Source organism: Platalea leucorodia, assembly GCF_965183815.1.
Source record: "Platalea leucorodia genome assembly, chromosome: 12".
Lineage (NCBI taxonomy): Eukaryota > Metazoa > Chordata > Aves > Pelecaniformes > Threskiornithidae > Platalea > Platalea leucorodia.
This window is the reverse complement of record NC_138834.1, coordinates 7,488,986-7,508,713: the sequence shown is the minus strand read 5'-3', so window position 1 is coordinate 7,508,713 and position 19,728 is coordinate 7,488,986. Positions and strand designations below refer to the sequence as shown.

The 19,728-nt window shown below is 50.8% G+C and overlaps 1 protein-coding gene across 1 annotated transcript; it reads right to left on the bottom strand.

Annotated features, from left to right (window-relative positions):
• Positions 1-713: 713 nt before the first annotated feature.
• On the bottom strand, positions 714-18,989 carry CFAP251 (cilia and flagella associated protein 251; the record flags this gene model as incomplete). The annotated part of the gene is made up of 19 exons (XM_082324783.1): positions 714-835; positions 1,775-1,876; positions 3,109-3,337; positions 6,030-6,173; positions 6,383-6,473; positions 9,340-9,503; positions 9,714-9,828; positions 10,345-10,529; positions 10,784-10,957; positions 11,749-11,897; positions 11,990-12,237; positions 14,080-14,274; positions 14,846-15,063; positions 15,405-15,449; positions 15,977-16,054; positions 17,051-17,159; positions 17,625-17,734; positions 18,197-18,337; positions 18,486-18,989. 19 exons carry the CDS (start codon positions 18,987-18,989, stop codon positions 714-716), a joined length of 3,123 nt encoding a protein of 1,040 aa, XP_082180909.1.
• Positions 18,990-19,728: the final 739 nt, after the last annotated feature.

Sequence of the window (19,728 nt, the reverse complement as noted above, 5' to 3'; positions counted from 1 at the left end):
GATGCTGAGGATGATGTAAAGAAGGAAGCGTGTTCAACAGCACTTCACTGATCTTTTTACAGCAACTTATATCAGCCTCATTATGCTGTTTATACAACACAGTCAGATGCCGTCCCATTGGTATTACACTACTAATTGGAACTACTACTTTCAGAAAGAAAAAGTAAGTTTTAAAGGCCAAAATGGAAACCTGGTTTTAATGTATATCACAGCATTCCTTTCTTTACCGAGGTCCATTGGATTCATAATTACAAATCCATTCTAACCTATCCAAGCATTTTGTACACTACATTTATCAATGTATTTAATCAATACAATACTTTTACATAGCTCTTTTGCTGTCAGGTTTTACAAATAAATACTGTCTTAACGTAATGAAAATAGACTGCATCTGGCCTAAACCCACCTGAAATGAATTCTAGGAAGGTTCCAGCCAAGGGCAGGGGTGGTCAATGCAAGAAGACAACGCGGCAGCTACTACACTCTTCACAGCCACCTCGGTGTTTCCCTACACAGGTTTGATCCCATAAGTTTGTGGCAGGTGCTAAACTGGGGGGTTGTGCTAGAGTCTGATGAATATAAAACTATGCGATCTTTACTTTTTAATAAACACAAAATACAAATTTTGAAGATGTTTGAGGAGAGGAGATTGGAAAGCAGGAACGAGTAGAAAACTTTGTGGCAGCCATGCTGTGTCTTCGTAGACCAAAGATTCAGCTCTTTTTTCTTCTGTTCTTTTTTTCTGGTTCAGCAATAGGTAAGCCAAGAATGTCAGCAGCGAATATCTCTGCTGTGATTTCCTCTGGAATTTCTTCTTCAGTCAAAGCTGCTGCACCTGGAGAACAGTAACAACAACACAAAACACACCATAGCAATGTAAAAATGGCTTTCCAGATCAGTAAAATTTATAAGCAGCAGTAAGTGGATGGAATGCTTTTAAAGATTGTCAAAGTAATCATGAAAAAGTATTGGTTTAGTAGCTTCATACTTGATGCGTTCGTATCAGGGATTGAATCTGTCGAATCCACGAGGCTGCGAGTCTCACCTTGCAATAGGTCCCTGCCTCAGAAGGGTCAAGGGGCCAACTTTTCCACTCCGGCGATTTGATGTGATTTTAGGATCCCAAGGAATCCAAGGATTTCAAAGTTGCTTTGCGGCGCTAGGCAGTTCCCTTCAGGAGCTGCACCTTCGCTGCATGCAGCCAACGGCCCTAACCAGATGCTGTTCTGGACTGGTGTGGACTGGGACATGAATTGTACAAAAACGTGGCACTTACCAGCAGTTCCAATTACAATGGGCAATGCCACTTGGCTGAAATCGACGCTGTAATTTGCTGTTCTAGACTGGTGTAGACTGGGACATAAATTGTAGACAAATGTAGTAGTTATCAACAGCTCCCTTACAATGGCCATTGCCGTCTGGTTGAAATCAACACTATAATTTGCATATTGTAGGATTCCTTTTTGCCTGGGGACTTTGGCGTGTAAACCTTCCACTGTGTGTTTCTCATTTCAGTTCCAAGCCAGCAGATAAACAGCAATGTAATCTTGTCAGGTCCCAGTTATATTTCATTGTTCATTTATTTTTAGATACACCCATGCAATTGCTGCATGGATGAAGGGCAATCTATGGCTCTATGTCTATTTTTGCAACCCCATCTGAGCATTTTTGACAGCTCTCGGCCTAACAGGGTAATGGGTTTTCAATTTAAATTCTTCTGTTTGGGAATTGAAGCGATCCTGCTTCTGTGCTGTGTGGAATGCTAATCCTGTACCTGAGGGATCGTAGGTGTCCGGTTCAGATCCTCCTCCCCCAGGACGCTTGCCCAGCAGGGTGGTCAGACACCGTGCCAGCTCGTCCTCTGTCATGTGCTCTCCTGTACACAACAAAGCAAAACCAACCTCTTGGGTTACGGCGTTGTCAGCACAAAGACTCGAAGGCAACTCGAACAAGAATGGCGTACAAATGAAACAGGACAGTTTGAAAGAGGATTCAGCTTTTCCGAGATAGAGAGATACACGTCGCCAATCAAAACGTGATCCCAGCACAGGAAAATGTTGATCCTAAGGAAAATCATTCTTGCATATTGCATTTTGGGCAAAAATATTTATCAAAGGGAGAAATTCTAATGCAGGTGGCTCGTTCAGCTACCACTTGCAGGGGCTTGAGCTTCTATTCCCACTGAAGAATTTCTGGCATAGGACAGATCACAGGCCATGTTGCCCCGTGTCCATGGCTGTAGCCATTTCCACACAGAGGAGGAAGAGGAAGGTGCAGGAAAGTCTTGATCTAGTCTCCTGGAATAACCTGGACATAGCACTTGTTCCCAGTTAGTGGCTGGCTCATGCCCTGAAGCATAAGGTTATGGATCTGTTATGAAACCGTTCTATCCAATGTGTCTATTTATGGATGTTCACACCATCCATATAAATAACGAACCTTTCTCACACTGGTCAAATCCTTGGTTTCCAAGGATCTTTGTGGCAAGGAGTTTTACCAGGTGATGTACTGAGTAAAACAGCATTTCCCTTTACCTGTTTTAATGCTTAGCTGCACTAAATGCTCCCTGCTTTTACAACAGGAGCAAGGCAATAGAGGTTCATTATTTACCTCTCTACAGCATTGGCCGTAAGCGTATTTATACGTGCCTTTACAGAGTTCCCTCTGATGCAGATGAACTAAACCATCCCTTCTTTCCAGTCTTTCACACATAGATTCAGTCCAGGACTGACCAATTTCATCCCTCCTTTCTTGTCCCCCTCTTTTTCAGATTTATACTACCTTTCTGGAGACTGTGTGACTGGAAGAGAGAACAATGATTCCGATAAGGGTATACTGGAGGAAGGACACAATTTGCCAAGTTCCATACTCATCATTTGACAGACAAGATACTTCAGGCCAGCAGAGATTCCCAGAGCAGTAAAAGAAGTGCAGCTGAGACAATAGATGTGATTATTCAATTTAAAATCCTAAGACAGGTGGCTCCGCACGCCTGCCCTGGTTACCAAGCTGTAGTTCCAGATTAATTTTTTGCTGCAGTGAATACGTGCTGAAATTGAAGGCAGAACTAGCAAGCCTAAAACTAATATTAGAGAAGAAATAACTCACCTCTGCACTGAAGCAGCAACAGTAAGTCTCCTCTGTCGATAACTTTGTCTCCATTCTCATTATCATAACCAAGAACCTGAAACGCTCGTTGTATTTTTTTCATTGACAAGCCAAACACAGGTCGATGATTTATATAAAGTTTGATAAAATCCCCTAAATTTATTTTTGTCACTTCTTCTCCAGTATCCACATACTTGCTGAATTTTACTTCATTTATCATTTCTTCAATCTAAAGATCAAGGCAAGACAGATTGTTACATGTTTTCTTTTTGAAGAGCATCGGGCCAGTTTGCGATCTCATGAATGCCAATATGTACCACAATCACGCACATACTGGTACCACAGATGCCATGACCATGTCTCAATGATAAGCTAGCGCTCAGCAGCTGAGGACGGACATGGCTAACAGTTACGCGCTTGTTGTTACGACAATATTAGGTAAAGACAGGGGTAGCAGATATATAGTCATTTTGGATTTCCTCTGTTTGCTTATGATAAGCGCTTGGTGACTTTGCAGCTGTTACTGGTACCTTTGCCACAGCTGTGTCTCCACTCTGGGGACAGCGGGCAGGCAAACAACAAACCACAAACCAGTAAATATACCACCCCGCTACAAAAGTACATGCATGAAAAGTCCCAACGTAACCAGGCTGCACACAGTATATACACACCCTGGCCGGCATCAGCCATCTTCCCCCCTCCCCGATATGCATCTGGTGCAGTTCTGCCACTGCACAAGCCAAATCTGAAATTTGCTCATCCTGCACAGCTGGATCACTCTCTCTTCTCTCAGGCAAACGGGCAAGCGCTGGCCGTGCTGGATACTGGTGGTTTTCCTGAAGTCTGGTCCTCTGAGTCAGCCCAGTTGGCAGCTGTGCAGATGTGTGTCCGAAAGGCACGATCTGCTCCATGCCTTCATTGTACTTGTGCTCCAAGAGGCAGCCTCTTTGGAGATACACGGGCAGCAGAGAAACGCCGGGAGAATTCCCCGTGCCAACACGTACCAAGCCTGCTACTCCCCGGGAAGGGAAGCTGATGCAAGCTCTCCCTGGGGAGGACTTTGCATTCAGCCTTGGGCCTTTGTCCTTGTGTCACAAGTTTTTCCACTGAATAAAGCCCGGGCAAGAGGGAAATCTCAGCCTTATATTTTTCCTGTAGCAAATGTCACACCAGGCAAGAACAGTCATTTTCACTCAGCTCTGGCTGATCTGGGATTAGGTTTTATATCAGCCCCACTGAACTACAAAAGAAAAACACCAATTCCCAAAAGTCAGCCCAAGCTGCCTTTTCTCCCTTCTGCTTTTCCTTTATTAAAACACTCTAGAGAGAGGTGAACTTTCTCTCTGGATTTTAATACTGTCCTGCCTGCTTTGAGAAGCAGATTGTAGGTTGCCTGGTTTCACAACAGCTTAGCACCTCTGTTTCCATGCCTGAAATGCTGTTTTCATTTTGATTTGGGGAAGGGGGCGGGGGTTAACAGTTATTCTTCCAGAGACATTTCCCAGGGGAATATGTTCGCTCTGTCCCCAAGAGGGGAAAATGTAATAACCCAAGAAAAAGATCTAACAAAGTACGAGGGGATAACACCACAGCTTGACACAAGGGCAAAGCAGTCCTGGCTCAGACGAACATTTGCTGGTTGCGGGGGCTCCAAAGCAAGTCTGTTAGGTGGTGGCTGTGACAAAAGTCCTGCTTCCCATCTGCTGGCTCTCCTGGCAGAGAGTATGCCCGGGCAGATGGGGTGGCACTGACTCACAGCACCATCTCAGCAGCCAGTGGGGTTCCTGTGCAATGGCAGAGATGAACGCAGCCTCCCCCGCAGAAAGATGAAGGGAGCACAGCGATGTACTGCTTCCCTTGGGAGAACCCCTCCTGCGTTGAAGCGCTGTAGCTGGTGCAAAGAGGTCGTTATTTAAATCTCTTTGCATCAGACAGTAATTTTTTTAGTATGTGCTTTAATTACCCTTTTGCCAGGTTACAACATTACAAATGGGGTTTGTATACAATATAAACTGCCTTGTAGAAACAGCCACAAAAGGGGAAGAAGCAGCACCCTTATTAAATCAGTTGTCTTTGTCTGCTGTAAAATTTAAAGCTAAAAGGCTCTTGAGAAATGTTTGATAGGAAGCTCCGCTGCTGCAACCTGAAAGGCAAGCTCAGAGAGAGCTTCTGCAGAGTTTATCAGTTATGAAAGAGCTTTAAGTTCTGTGAGAATAAAAGCTCCTGTCTCCATCTAAAATCATTCTTTCATCAGTCCCAGGCAAAACAAGAAAAAGAGGCTCTGTCAATGTCCAAATGAGTGCTTGCATGGAGCTGGACATTCCCACCCACACTGGTGACACGTATAGGATGCTCTGGTTGAGTCTCCGTCTCAGCTGGAGGGACTCAGCCCATGGCCCACCAACCACATGCTGCCTGTAAAGCAGCTCAGCCACTAGTAGAAGTCACAGAGACCAAAGCACATCGCTGCCTGCACACAAGGTACTTTAGCCCATAGACTTTGGAAAGTTGGAGGCTGCTGCCCTTGGGAGCCGAAGGAAGATTCATTCCTCAACTTTCTCAGTTCACCTTGTGAAGAAAGCCACCTCTGCGGTGGTGGCAGAGCACTCAACCTCCAGAAGACCCTGAGGTCATCTTTTGTCAAACACTTCTGAACCATCAGACTCCAGGTTTGCTCAGCCTCCCCCTGCGGTTGCCCAGCTCACTCATGAGGAATCATGACTTTTTGAGGAATTTGCTGCCAGATTCTGACCACTACTATATTGATGCAGACCAGGTTAAATACATTGAAAACCAGCAAATATACTCTGGAGCCATCCAGCATGACAATGGTCAGAATCTGGCCCTTGGGACACTTGGTAAATGCGATCGGTCTTGCCCTTTTTTTCTTTTAACAACAACAATAAAAACAACTGACTGACCTCCTCCTCTGATGGATAAAATCCCATTGCTCTCATTACAGAAGGAATTTCCTCCAAGGGAATATGCGTTGACACCTGTCTGGTCTCCAGTGTATCGATACCATGGCTGTGCAGCTGTGCGTAGTAAAAATAGTCTTCCAGTTCCTGCGAGGGATTCAAACAAGATACTGTGAAGTTCAGTTACCAACAGGCACGGAAGATAAGACTTCTTTCAAGATTTACTAACAGGCATATCAATGAGATTGCTGTTAAAGGCGAGCTGGACAAAAAATAAAGAAATGTCAGGCCTGTATAAATGAACCTTAAACTCCAACCAGATGTTGCCAGACAGTGTTCACGGTGAGCATAATTACCCTGAAGAATTCGCCTTCTCTGCCGCCATCCAGTAGATTGTAGAATGGGATCAAGTCCTTCCCACCCAGGGAAGCAGCAGCATCCAAGGCACTGGCAGAAACAGAGAAAAGAAGGTACAGGAAGGGTTCATGTGAGGAGAGATTTCATGTTTCCCTTTCTAGTCATTCTTCACAGACACTTTCAATAAATAAATAAAATCCCTAGGCCTCAGAATTCAGGAAAGGAAAGCATTGCCCTGAACCGTGTACTATTTTATCATCAGCCTGCACTTTTACAGCATATTTCATACCCAGGTTTTACATACAATAGCACAGTGTGGGAATTAATTATTACTGAATGGTCCTCTTGTCTAGTGGAATGAGCACAGGGCTGGGAGCCAGGAGCTTTTCCATGGACTTGAGCTTGGTGTCTGGCATTTAGCTTTTCTGCTTCCTTATAGAGACATTGAGGGAGATGAATTAGCTAGATCAGCATTTTGAACATGCAGAGAGGGCTGGGGCTTGGTGTTTGCAATAAACCACACAAACCTAAGCTCCCTGTTCCTTGATCTCACACATTCTTCCCCAGTAACTCAGTGCAATCCATTACGCTACTTCCTCTGCTGTAACGGGTGACTGTGTCGCAGGTGCAGTCTACATTAAACTGAAAGCATCTGAGTGCCACCTCTTTGTTTCAATTTCATAGGCAGTTGGAGCCAAAAGAATCCGTTCAGCTTGTGCAGATGAAAAAGGAAACCCAGCCTGGTAGCGCAATCGCGGCGTAGCATTGCCCCATAATACCCCACGCCTGGCAGCAAGGCTGCAGCTTTCATACACACCTCTGTAGTGCTGCTTCCATTGGGTTTTTTGCAAGCTTCGTGCTTTTTTCATAATTAAGTTATTTGGGTATTAAACACAGTGGAGATGCACGAGATGCCAGAAGCAGCAATAAAATGATAATTAGCTCATCAAGAGCTTCGCTCTGAAAACAAATTACATAGAAATTCAATGTTGGCTGGACCCCGGCCAACCATTATAAAGAAGGATCATTTATATTCTATTGCCTTCCTTAAAATGTCGCTTGTTCTGACCCCCAACTGCTTAAGCCACACAAAGTGGAAAAGAAAATAAATAAGCCCATTGCTTTCCCACCCAGGTTTCCTTTGTTCTGGCACATGAAGGTGAGCTGGCTCAGCACCCTTTGGGCTTTCCTCTGAGCGAGCAATACCTGCAAGAAATGTTTTCCACAGGGCCAGCACGTGTCTTAACCACAAAGCCTTTGTCCTAGGAAGGTGAGGGGCAACGGTGTTTCACAGGTGCACTCCAAAAGACAAAAATAGGAACGAGGGCTAAAAGCCAGCTCCCGTGGGGTTGATTTACCAGAACCAGGAGACGTGTTCTGTGCTAGTAGGGTGACATGCAGGATAAAAAAAATCCAGCCACAGACGGACAGGGAACATGCCGCGCTATCTATCTTCTCTAGCTCCCACACAGGCTAAGCTCCCTTTCCAGTCCTTGAAGCGTGAAGTTGCTCCACGCTGGCCTGGCAGTTTTCAGCTCATTCGCAGCTGCCTGCTCAGTTTTGATATACACGTGTATCTACCAGGCATCTGCAGCCACGCTCGTGAGGGGAGAGCCCTCTCTGCCCTGCATGCGCATTGCAATGAGCAGCTTTGGTCCCTGACACGCAAAGAAACCAAAATATATATCCTGCCTTTGCCACGTTACCCGCCTGCCGCATGGGAGCACGTGTCTGGCACAGCTGCCCTGGGGAGCTGGCAGAGGGGAACTGCACACTTCCAGAGAAAGCAGAAGAAACCTGGCAGAGTTTATCACTGGCGCTCCGGGCCAAAGCCTGGAAATCCTTGTTTGCAAAAGCAGCCTTCCTTCCTCCAGCCACCCCATTTACTGCCGTCCATTTACTCATGTAAGCAAAGCTTTATAGGATTAAGGTGGCTTGTCCTAAATCCAGTCTTCAAATGCAGGGGGGATTTCCTAGCAAATGCTGGCCTATCCCATTTGGAGAGCGGACACTTCTGTATCAGCAGCCGCCCCGTATTCTCCTCCTGCAGCCAGTGCCGCTCCTCTGATCCCCTGCCTAACCCCGACAATCCCCCATCACACCCGCCGGGCCCGCACAAGGACCAGAAGATCCTCTGCTCAACTTCTTACATTTGGGTACTGATTCCCAAACTGGAGTATTGGATAGATGCTATGGCTGCTGCCTTCAAGGTTTGCTGGTTTAGTCCCCCATATGGACTATATGGCTACATCATGTGGAGGGGAGCAAAGCCCCCCCCAAAAGTGTCCCTCCTGTTTCAGCTGCCACCCCACAGAGCTACTGGGGGCCTGAGAGGCCATTGCAATCTAGGCTGACCCGACTGCCATGTCACCATCCCCAGCGTGGCACGTGCCCACCACGCTGAGCTGTCTGTAGGTGCTGAGCTAGGGCTTTTGGAGAGCCGGTGTGAATGCAGGGTGTTAGGCTCCACTATTAATAAACCTGGTCGCAGGCCAGGTGTCCAGAGATGCTACCAGCCTCAACTCACACTCCCGTAGCAGGCGGTGGGTCTCCTGCTCGCACAAGTGCTGGGACCTGTCCTCCACCCCCTGAACCCCCTTGCCAGATGCCGTTTGTTGGCCTGGTCTTAGGTATGGTGTTGTGGAAGGAGAGTGAAGCTGCAGGGCTTGTCACCTGCCCCAAAAGGACCCATGCTCAAGAGAGCCCTGCAAAGAAATGCTCCCCATGCAGCACCCTGCTGCATTGCCCCATCGGTGCAGCACCACTCTCTACACCGGGATAAGTGCAGAAATAGCTGGGAGACCTGGCTTTAACTTCTCTGGATGCAAACAGAGACCTTTTAGGACAAAAGCCCCATTCTCAGTGTAAAAGCTGAGGAACATTTGCTTCAGCTGTGTTGGCCAAGCAGCTGTGGAAAGCCGTAACAAGACTCCTTTCTCCTTCCTGTGGTACTCACTTTAGGTTGACCTCCCATTTCATAACAGTGCAGTCCTGTCCCCCCGCTGTAAAGACGTAGCGTCCGTCGTAGGAGCTAGCAAGGTCGGAGACACCATCTGGGTGGCAAATGAAAGCTGAGGACTTGTGGGGGTTGCCATCAACAGGCAAAATCTGTAAGCCCACCTGTATAAGGAAAGAGGCAGTCTGGGAATGCTGGGGGTCCTACGGGAGGGCTGCATGCTGAGACAGCGCTGCATCCTCCTCCCGGGAGCTCGCTAAGCTCTTTGGCAGGACCAGCCTACACATGGTTTTGTCTGCAGCAAAATTCCCCCAAGGACCACCACCTCTACACATGGGGGCTCTTGTACAGCTGGGGCGGATAGGGCTCCATACCTTGTCCTTTGTAATGTATGCCAGATAGCGTTTCTGGGGGTCCATAGTGTCTGTTGTTGGGAGGATTTGTATCTTCTCCAATGGGGAGCCATAGGTTGGTCCCAGAAGGGTCTTTCTAAAGGCAAACAACATTTTCATCCATTCTAGGGCTCACAAAACATTTTTCCTCTCTGAACAGCTGCTGTGCAGAAGGATGGGTAGATATGGAGAGGTGTGGTGGGTGCCAAGGTCTTGTACTACTGGCTGAGAGGACAGGATAGGACAGGGTCACTGGCTAGAAGGGACCACACTGGGGCTAAGACAGGAATTTAGTGCTCAAGGATCATTCAGTCCTCATGCTTTGCTCGTGTGGGCTCCTGTCTCTTTACCTGATGTCCAACCACTGCATCTCAAGGCCAACATGCTGGGCAGACTGAGACCCACCTGCAGCCACAGCTAGATGACACATTAGTGAACAGCAGAGTGGACACAAGGATGGAGCAACCTGGGGGCCCTCAAGTCATCCCAAGATCTGCATCATGGATGGGCAAACACTTGCTCATGGGTGGGAGTAGGGTGGACATTAGACAGAGGAAAACATAGAGTCAGGATGGGGCTCCCAGGCAATGTAGGGCCTGAATCTCTCCTCTACCTGCACATTTTGGTCGTTGTGTTGTAGAGCTTCATTTTGTAGCAGTTGTTGGCAGTAAGGATAAAGGACTCAGCGCTGAGCTGTGGGTACCAGGCCAAGCACAGGGGCACAGCAACCTGCTCTACCTGGTCCCTGTGCAAGACCACCAGGTGGTCCTTGCTGCTGCTGTTCAGGTCATATTCAACCTGGAGGGAAGACAAGGAAACACAGCAACTCCCCTGTGGTCTGCCAGCACCATGGACCTTGCGGATTAACTAGATCTATCATCTGTTGCAGACCTGCCCTGAGACCAGGCTGACAAACAACCCCCTGGAAGAGAGCTGGCGGGGAGAGGTTAGGAGCTGCAGAACCAGAGACTGAGCCTCCCTCGATGCTCTTGTCCAGCCCTCCACTTTAACGGCAAAGCTCCGCCGCCCTTTAAACTTTCACATCGACTTACCAGCTGCCGGTCCTCCCCAAGGCTCAGGAGCCTGGGCTTGTTGCTGTCTAACTGGACCCCAAAGAGGATGCTCCGGATGGGTTTGTAGTGGGAGCACAGCCCTGCTAGGTGTTCCCAGCATCTGCTCCCATTTTGCAGGACTCTCTTGTAAACAGTCACCGAGTAGTTCTCATCCTGGAACAAGAGCGCAAAGGTCAATAAGCCACGATCCCCATGCACATCCCCTGGCTGGCAGTGGGCAGCTCTGCATGCCCCCTCCGGGCTTAGCTCAGCCCTTTCAGTTTTGTGAGTCCCAGCAGGAGGGTGAGAGTCACAGCCAGGATGAAGCACCGGCTCAGACAGATTTGGGCAGCTGCTCCCAAGGGTATAACCGCAGCGGTCCTCAGCCTGGCCGGAGAATCCTACCCAGTGGAGGGCATTCCCCGCTGTGCTCTCACAGCAGAGGGGCAGCAAATCGAGTTCAGTGACTCCCCAGAAATCAGAAGGAAGATGCTTCCCACTGCTGTGCCCTGGCATCCGTGCATGAAGGGGGAGTCTTTTTCTTTGTACAGATCATCACCAGTTGCTACAACCTCTGTGCCAAACTGTTTCAAACGCTGCCTCAACACTTCTGCACAGAGACATGGGACCAAGGGAGCAACCCCCCTTGTGCTGCACCAGCCAGGAGGAAATCCCTGCTCCAGCCCTTTCTACAGATGGATGCAGAGCTAAGGCTTGTCACTAAAGTTAGCGATGGGACGCTGCCAGCAGCAGGTCTGTGGAGCGGCTGTGACTGGTGACATTTTTACAGAGTGACTCTTCAAGCCAGGAAAAGCATTTCAGAATCATGAAGCCCCTGGGGAGGGACAGCCCTCCACACGGCTCGCTCTGCCGTGCCTCGCAGGATGGCCGGCAATTCCCAGTCCCACCAAAAACTGTGCCACAATCAGCGCACGTAAATCACCGAGAGGAAAAAACAAGCTTACAGCAGTTGCGAGGTACTCCAAATCATGAGAGAAGCTAATATGAGTCACAGGACCACGTGAGAACTTGAACTCTTTGCAGCTGGACTGAAGGGAAATAGCATCAAGGATGTAAATGCTTCCATCAGTAAAACCAGCAGCCAGAAAATAACCTGAAAAGCATGCCAAAAAACGCTCACGACACTATTGCTGCTCCCGGGAAGCCCAGTGCTTGGCACGTGGAGAGGTCATGAGACCAGGATACCTTCAGTATCGTAGGACAAGCACTGGATGCCGGCCTCCGTGAATATCCTGCTAACGAGGTACTTGGTCTGCTGGTAATCCCACACCTTCAGCAGCCCACAGTGACTCCCCACAGCAATGAGTGCCTGCCGGGGGTGACAGGCAATGGCATTCACAGCTTTCTTCGCCTCTTCCATGACTTTTTCAAAGTTTGTGCTGTCTGTTGCAACATGGAGCACGGTTGCATCAGAGGTTGAAAGGATAAAGTTCCTGTTTAGTGTGAGAGAAACAGAATTTGATGAATCAGACTAGCTGGCTCATGTCCCTCCAAGCTATATTACACATTAGTCTCTTTTTGGCAACTTAGTTGTATGATCACTTATATTTTACGATATGCAACATGCAAACACTTCTTGACCTGGAAGGCAGGTGGCACTTTATATTCATGACCTGGTAAATCTCCACGGGAAACCACTGAAGCCGGTTCCATTTTCTACTTGGGTAGGCAAGCCAGAAGATGAATGACATCTGCGTAGCTTTTGCCATTTGCAAGTCACTGGTGTGTGAGACGAACAAATGAGCAATTGAAGATACTCTGAATAGTCTTTTCACATGTCTCCACGCCACCATTGTCAGCAGCTCCATGTTGACCGCGCCACCACGGACAAGGTCAGAGGACAGTTTCAGACCCGCGCCGCAGACAGAGCGGTTGCCTATCTGTTCGCTCAGCCACGTCGACCGTAACGCAGCAAAGAGGGTCCCTCTGCATAATTGGTGATGTGTAAAGCAGACGTCTGAATAATTATGGACATTACAGAACAAATATGTATAGTCGTCAATCCGCCTGAGGACTCAGAGTCTGGACGGAGAGCAGAGGGTCAAGAGGGGACCACACAGAGATCCAAGAGCTGCACAGACAGATGTGCATGGCTGCATCACACAGGCAGCATGAGTGGGGAAACGGCAGCCTCTTTTGCTATCTGGCCCATGACAGGCACCGGTTTATGCACATCTGGCCTGGGCACTGAAGGATGCTGTGCCTCTTGCTTGCCTTCGCTGGGCTCTTCAGCAATACCTGATCCCACCAGCCTGGTGAGATGAGCAGGCTCAAGGCTTCCCTTTTGGTTTTCTGCCTTTTGTGCTGCCCAGAGCAGCTGCAAGCAGCAGGAGCTGCAGCAGCGACCCAGAAAGAGGGACAAGACAACTGAGACCGACAGGGAAAACCAAACCGTTCCCCAGGGCGCTGCTCCAGGCTGGAGAGGAATCTGTCCCATATGGCTCTTTGGAAAACACGTGCGGCTAAGGACAGACATTGCCAGGAGAGCCTTAACAGGAGTGACAGACATATGGTTTGCAGGCTGGATGGAGCCACAGAACAGCTTCATCTGGCCTGCAGGCTTTCTATAAATCCTCAGACACAGCTACGTCACGCAGAGGGGCAGAGAGGGGCTGGCGACCAGGCCGGGGCTGTCCCAAGCTCCTGAGTCCATGTGGTGCGACCCAGCACTGGTGCCATCGATGCTGGGGCGGTCTCTGCCCCGCCTCTGGCCCGATTAGCTTGCCCAGCCACGATAAAATCTAACTGGAAATAGGCATCCACGGGAGGGGTTTAAGGGAGGGGATTAAGGGGCCCAGCGGGAGCTGGAGGCTCGGCATTAGCACTGCCTGGTGTGCCCGGTACGTGACAGAGATGCTGCGCACCCCGGCACCAGCTGATCATCTCTGTGCCTGCGTTAATGCTTCTCTTGTCTGCGCCAAGGCATCACATCAGATTCAAAATTTAGGATGGGCTGGAGCCCGCCTGGGTTTTAGCAGCCCCTGGGAGATGCCTGGGGGCTGTAGGCAGAGAGGGGCTGCCCAGGAGACACCCCCCCCTGCTCCTCTCTGGTGGGCAGGTAGGACAAATACCCAAGATGAAAGTCTGTGGAGAAGGGGAATAAAGGGGCACATTGCCTCCCTGTCCCTGTCCTGCTCAGAAGGCTGGGTACAGGGTTGAAACCTGCTCCAGCCAAAGCAGAAGCCTGTGGAGCAGCTTTCAGCTGACCATCTCCCCAGCTTTCAAGCTGCAGGGCAAATTCAGGAGAGGACCTGGGTTTATAAAGGGGCACTCACCTGGCAACAAAGGGCTGGCTGCTGGAGGTGCAGGAGGTGGAGCAGGCTGGGGAGGCACCAAGAGGATCAGGAGGGGTTTTGGAGAAGGAGATGGACCGAATGGGACCCACTTTGCTGTGGCTGTAGCAGGTGAGGAGCTGCAGCTCTCCATTGTAGAATTTAACCTCACCTTTCACATCACCTGTTACTATGCAGCTGCAAGGAAGGGAAAGCTTTTAATCAACACGCTGATTGAGAACTCCCAAATATTTCTCAGATAGCATCCTTGGGCAGAAGCAAATCCTTTCCCCTTTTCTCTGCACAAGTGCATGAGAAGAGCCCCATACAGATGTGCAGGGGGAAAGCCCAGGCCTGTGCAGACACCCACCAGGTTCTGCTGTGACCCTGCCGTGTCCCCAAGGCTGTCAAGGCGTTTGGTGGCTGTCTGCTCCCTCTGCCGGTAAAGGCCAGGAGGTTGAGCAAGACTCATCCACGATCCCCTGTGACCATGGCAGCCCAGCATCTGAGCTACCCCAGCAGAGCTGGAATCACATTACCAGGAGTTTTCAACCTCTTTTTTTTTCCCCAGCCAAATTCCCCAGCCTGGAAAAAGCCGGAGCAATGACTCATAAATCAGCAGCACTTTCCTGCATGAATTTGCCTGGTCCTCGCACGCTGCCAAGTGACTTAAAACTGCAACACTTGGCCATAGTTCATCAACATTAGCTCTGTGGCTGAAATGTCTAAGGACTGTACTTATGGCTACTGAAAACTGCCATCTCATTACCTCTCAAATACCATGAGCACGGTAAGGCTGTCCTTCTGCATAGGCACCAGTTTGGTGGCCTTCATGCTGTGCGGCTTGACCTGCAGTTCCTTGGAGGGGGTGTGGGGACTGACCGTGTCCCACACCACCAGCTTCCCGGCCGAGGTGCCTGTCAGAGCTTGCGAGTTGTTAAAATGAAAAACCGACTGGCTGAAGTGTCCCACCACGCTGTTGAAGGTCTGCAGAGAGAGCAGCGAGGCCGTACGTTCACCCTGGGTGCTGGCTCTTCCCTCCCCAAGCAGAGATGTTCCTGCTTGGTCCCTCCATGTGCCATTCCCTCCCTGTCCCATGGCAGGGCCATCAGAGGCAAGAGCCCCAGGAGGAGATGCAGTGGGGCATCTCTGGGAGACAGAGCCCCTCTTGACCTCAGCTCAGGCCATCCTGGCGTGTCCCTTCAGGAGACCAAGGGGGCCAGGATGGGGACATGGCCACTGTTTTTGCTTAAGGGGATGGGAAGGGACAGTGCTTCTGCCAGGAGGAAAGCCAAGAGGGTGACATGCTGTGGTCCCCCCATGCTCACCTGGCTGTTCAGGAGCGGCGCACCATACTGCAAACCGGCATTGCCCTGGGAAAAGTGGAAAAAATGTCCAGGACAAGCATTTTGTAACTGTGCTCTGCAGTGCCAGCGTGTCCCTTGCCCATCGTCTGGCCACTGACCCTGCACCGTGGTGACCAAAGCAGGGCTCCTGGGGCAGAAGGGCTCCAAGACCTTCCAGAGAGCACAAAACACCCTCTCCCTCCACCTGCTCCTCTCCCAAAAGCTGCTGACCAGCACGAGGAACAAACCGGGCCCACAGGAAAGTATGGGTGGGAAAGATGGAGAGCATCGCTGCCACAGCTGGGACCAGCCCAGCACAGGAGCAGAGAGAGAGTGATGCTCTGCCCAGACCACCTTTGTGTCTAGCAAGGGCAGGGAGTGGGGAGGGGCGAGGGCGGCGAGGGCAGGGGCAGATCTGCAAAGCAAAGCGTGACCCCAGTCGTGGGCAGACATCTGGCCCCGCAGCCCATGCTGCCTCACCAGTGTACAGCCCCCAGCGCCGCCTCCCGACCTGGTCTGGCACCAGAAATACAAATTCCCATGTCCCTACTTACCCACAGGTAAAATATCACCTGGGTTTTGCTGTTGCTGACAAACTCATAGGGATTTTGAGGGTTAAAAATGACATAATCCTGAAATTAAAAGGCGAGAATCGCATAAACACCAAGCCGAGCAACGCTTTCTGCTTATTCTTTCATGCAAAACATCTGCTTTTATCCAAAACCCACTTCACCACCTGCACTGAACTGAAAACAGAGGCCAAATTCCTGGTGAAACACCAGAGTTGTGCTCTCTCCTCTGCGAGCGGGGACAAATCGGCAGGGCCGTCAGCTTTTCCTGCTATGAGCCCTGGCTGGTGCCAGGGCTGCGGCGGAGGACATCGCACCAGGGTCCCCTCCGCGTCCCATGGCTGTCAGACAGCAGAGGAGCAGCGATAATGGCCCCGAGATGCTCCGCTGCATTGGGGTGCAGCAGGGATGGGCTGTGATCCTGCCTCCCACCTCCAGCCAGCATCCACCAGCAGCCCCGCAGCAGATGGGGGCACAGAGTGCAGGAGGGAGCAGGTGAGGACGGGGCTGCCCAGTCCAGCCCAGTCACGCTTCTCTGCGCCCCTCGGCCACGGTCACTCACCTGATACCCAAACTCAGGCCTCAGCTCTGTGCTGCACATGGGTTTCTCTGTGGGCGAAGTCCAATTCCAAACACAAACTCTCTGGCAGAGGAGGGAAAACCAAGGGACATTTGTGCTTTCTGGGAGCTTGGGGGAACCTGATGAACCCCATTCCCTCCAGCAGCAGGGGATAGTGGGGCATAAAACACTGGAGCAGGATAAACCCAGCATGGCCCGACAGCAGAGCTTAATTTCAGGGAACAATGCTAGAAATTTCTTCAATGAAAGCTCATTGGAGTCAGAAGCTTTTATCCCAACTTGAGATCCATTTTCTCAACCTCACAGTGTTCACTTTAATGAAATCCAGGTGTGTCTTCCAATGGCTCAGCAAAAACAAGCCATCACTCTGCAAACCTGCTCCACCTCTCTTCTGCTCTCCCCGTCCCCCTTGGCTGCGCTGGGAAAAACTTCGCGGGACCTATCCCACAAAACTACTGAAGAGGAGATATTTGCTTTACCTGCACTGTAGCAGCACTAATGGTTGCCAAATACTTCGCATCCTGGGAAACAGCAATAGCACTGACCCCATCCTCTGGGTGACTCTCAAAGATGGTGCGCACTGGTATCCTACGAAGCAAAGTCCTCGTGGTCGTTCACGGCAACACAGCGGGTTCAAGGCACTTGCTTGGCAAAGCCTGTGGCACAGCCCACCCCGCTCTGCGTGGTGGGGAGGGAGTCTGCAAACACCGGTGCTGCCGTGGCAGCAGCCAGCACCACGGCTGATGCTCAACGTCCCCTCCATCCCTTCCTCCCAAGTAAATGGCTCTGGGAAACAACTCACCAGTGATCTTTTAAGAAAATACTACAGCTTGGAGACATGATGCACTTAATCTGGGGGAGCTCAGCCCCATCTCAGTGTCCCATGGGTGTGGGTGATACAAGGACGATGAAGCTCTCGGTTTGGTTTTGGCTCCTTTGCTGCTTTACCCCGTCCCCATGTTTCTCCCATTCCACTCAGCTGAGGCTGGAGTCAGTCCTAAGCAATTTAATAGACACAGGAGGTTTCTAAAGAGGAGGTTCCCGGGAGCTTACCCAGAGAAGGAGTCCCACACGATGATCAGAGCATCTGGCCCTTGGTCAGCAGTTGCAACCCAGCGCCTGTCTTCACTCACACACAGGCAAGAAATGGCATTCGTGTGTCCCTGGGGTAAAAGAAGCAGCAAAGTGCATCAGAGACTCCAGACTAGGTGATTATTTAAAGCACTCATTAAACTGCTTTGCTGATGAGATCTCCTTGTCTCCTCTCCCAAGGGTCCTCTGCTCTCATCCTTCCAGCCCAAATTTTGCATCCCATTTTTCACAGGCTCTTCTGAGCCTGTCACCCCATCCCCGTGCCTTGCGCTGGCTGCGGCTCCCTGAGCCAAGAAGCAGTGGCGAGGAGGGGGCCATGCTGCACGTGCAGTCACGACTGCAATCCAACACAAAGCGCCTTCCACCAACAGGTGTTGGGAATTGCAACAGGCGTGCGAACAAAACGACGCACTCCTTTGCACGGTCTGCTCCTTGATGCAGTTACAGGTGACCCCTAAGCACTGGGCACCGGGAAAAGAGCCAGAGAGAGGGAGTTCAGAAGGGGAGGAAGGCGCACGGGCTGCGTGCCAGACCTGCAGGTGGTACTGCTTGTTCCCCAGGACATCGTGGATGACCACCGTGTGGGAGGAGACGTACAGGAGCAGCCGGTCCTCCCTGTCCATCAGGCTGTGCACGGCCAGGCTGCTGTTGTAGCCCAACACCCAGGACAGGCTCTGTGGGGAAGAGGCAATTTTGTCGCTGGCGCTTAGCGGCTGGGACAAAAAAGCCACAAAATGCCTCTGGGGTGATGGGAGAGAGCTGGGCAGGAGTGCTGGCTGCTGTGTGGGCCATCACGGTGGCACCATACCCGCTGATACTCACAAGGGGATGAAGTTTGGTCTGCTTGTCCTCCTGGAAGAGCATCCCCGGCATGGCCTCCCACACCACGCTGGCAGAGCCATCGCGCCCATCGTCCTCCCCGCTCCTCTGCTGGGTTTCCTGCTCCCTGCAGCCTGAGCGAGGGCTGGAAATGGCCCCCTTAGGTTCAAGCAGTGCTGCGGGTGGTCCAGGGGGTCCGGCACCCTCCGGGTGTGTTGTCCCAGCAGTGTCTTCTCCCAGGGCAGTCCTCAAGGCAGTCGTGTCTTGCCTCCCAGCCCAGGTGCTGGGCAGGATGCCTCGGATTGCCATCCCTGAAGAAGACCACAGGGGACCCAACAGCGCGTCTGCTCCAGCATCCTCCGGTGCTCCTTCCTTCTTGGCAGCATCCTCCGGCGCTCCTTCCTTCTCCTTGGCAGCAGCAAGGGGGTCCTTGGAAAGGGAGAGAGGTTTCAGTGCATGCTGGCTCCTGGGCTGGTCCACAGCTAGTGGGAACACACCCCAGCACATCTCAGATCCAACCTACATCACTTTCAGGACAGCTTCCAATATCAGGATATTCCTCTGCTCCTAAACTGCCTATGGATTTGTACCAGGGAAAAGTTTCCCACCAGTCACTTCTTCTCTTTCTGCACATCTAGTCTTGCCCTCTTTGCACCTTCACAGCATCCCGTGTCTCACACCAGCATCTCTTCCAGGCAGCTCCTATCACCTGGGCTAAGATGCCCAAGTTTCTGCTCCAGAACTAACCTAGAGGTCCTCTGAAGGCAAAAAGTCTGGCCTCTTTGCTGTCCATCCCCTGACTATTCCCCCCATATTATTGATTGCCACAACAGGGCACATAGGCGCAGGCTGGAGAGGGAGCGGTGGCAAACTGAGGTTAAAAACAGGGGAATCGGGTCCTGGGACTGGGGCCGAGATGGCTGTGAAGGGCTCTGCAGCAATCCCTGCTCTACTACTAGTGCCTCTCACCGTGCTGCCTGGCAAGCAGATGGAAAGCGAAGGTAAAAATCCCACCACCACCCCTCATCAGCCTGTTAATAAACGTATTAAATAGCCCCGGGGTGTCAGAGCTCACAGCAGCCCTCAGACAGGCTTTCCCCAGTCTGAGCACTGGCCACTTAATCTTGTTCTTGGGATCCACATCAGCTTTTGCCTCTCCCCATGGGGCTACTTGATTTCCTATAGTAAGCTCTCATACAAGGTATAGACACTGTTTCTGCTTCCGAGGGAGGTAAGATAACATTTC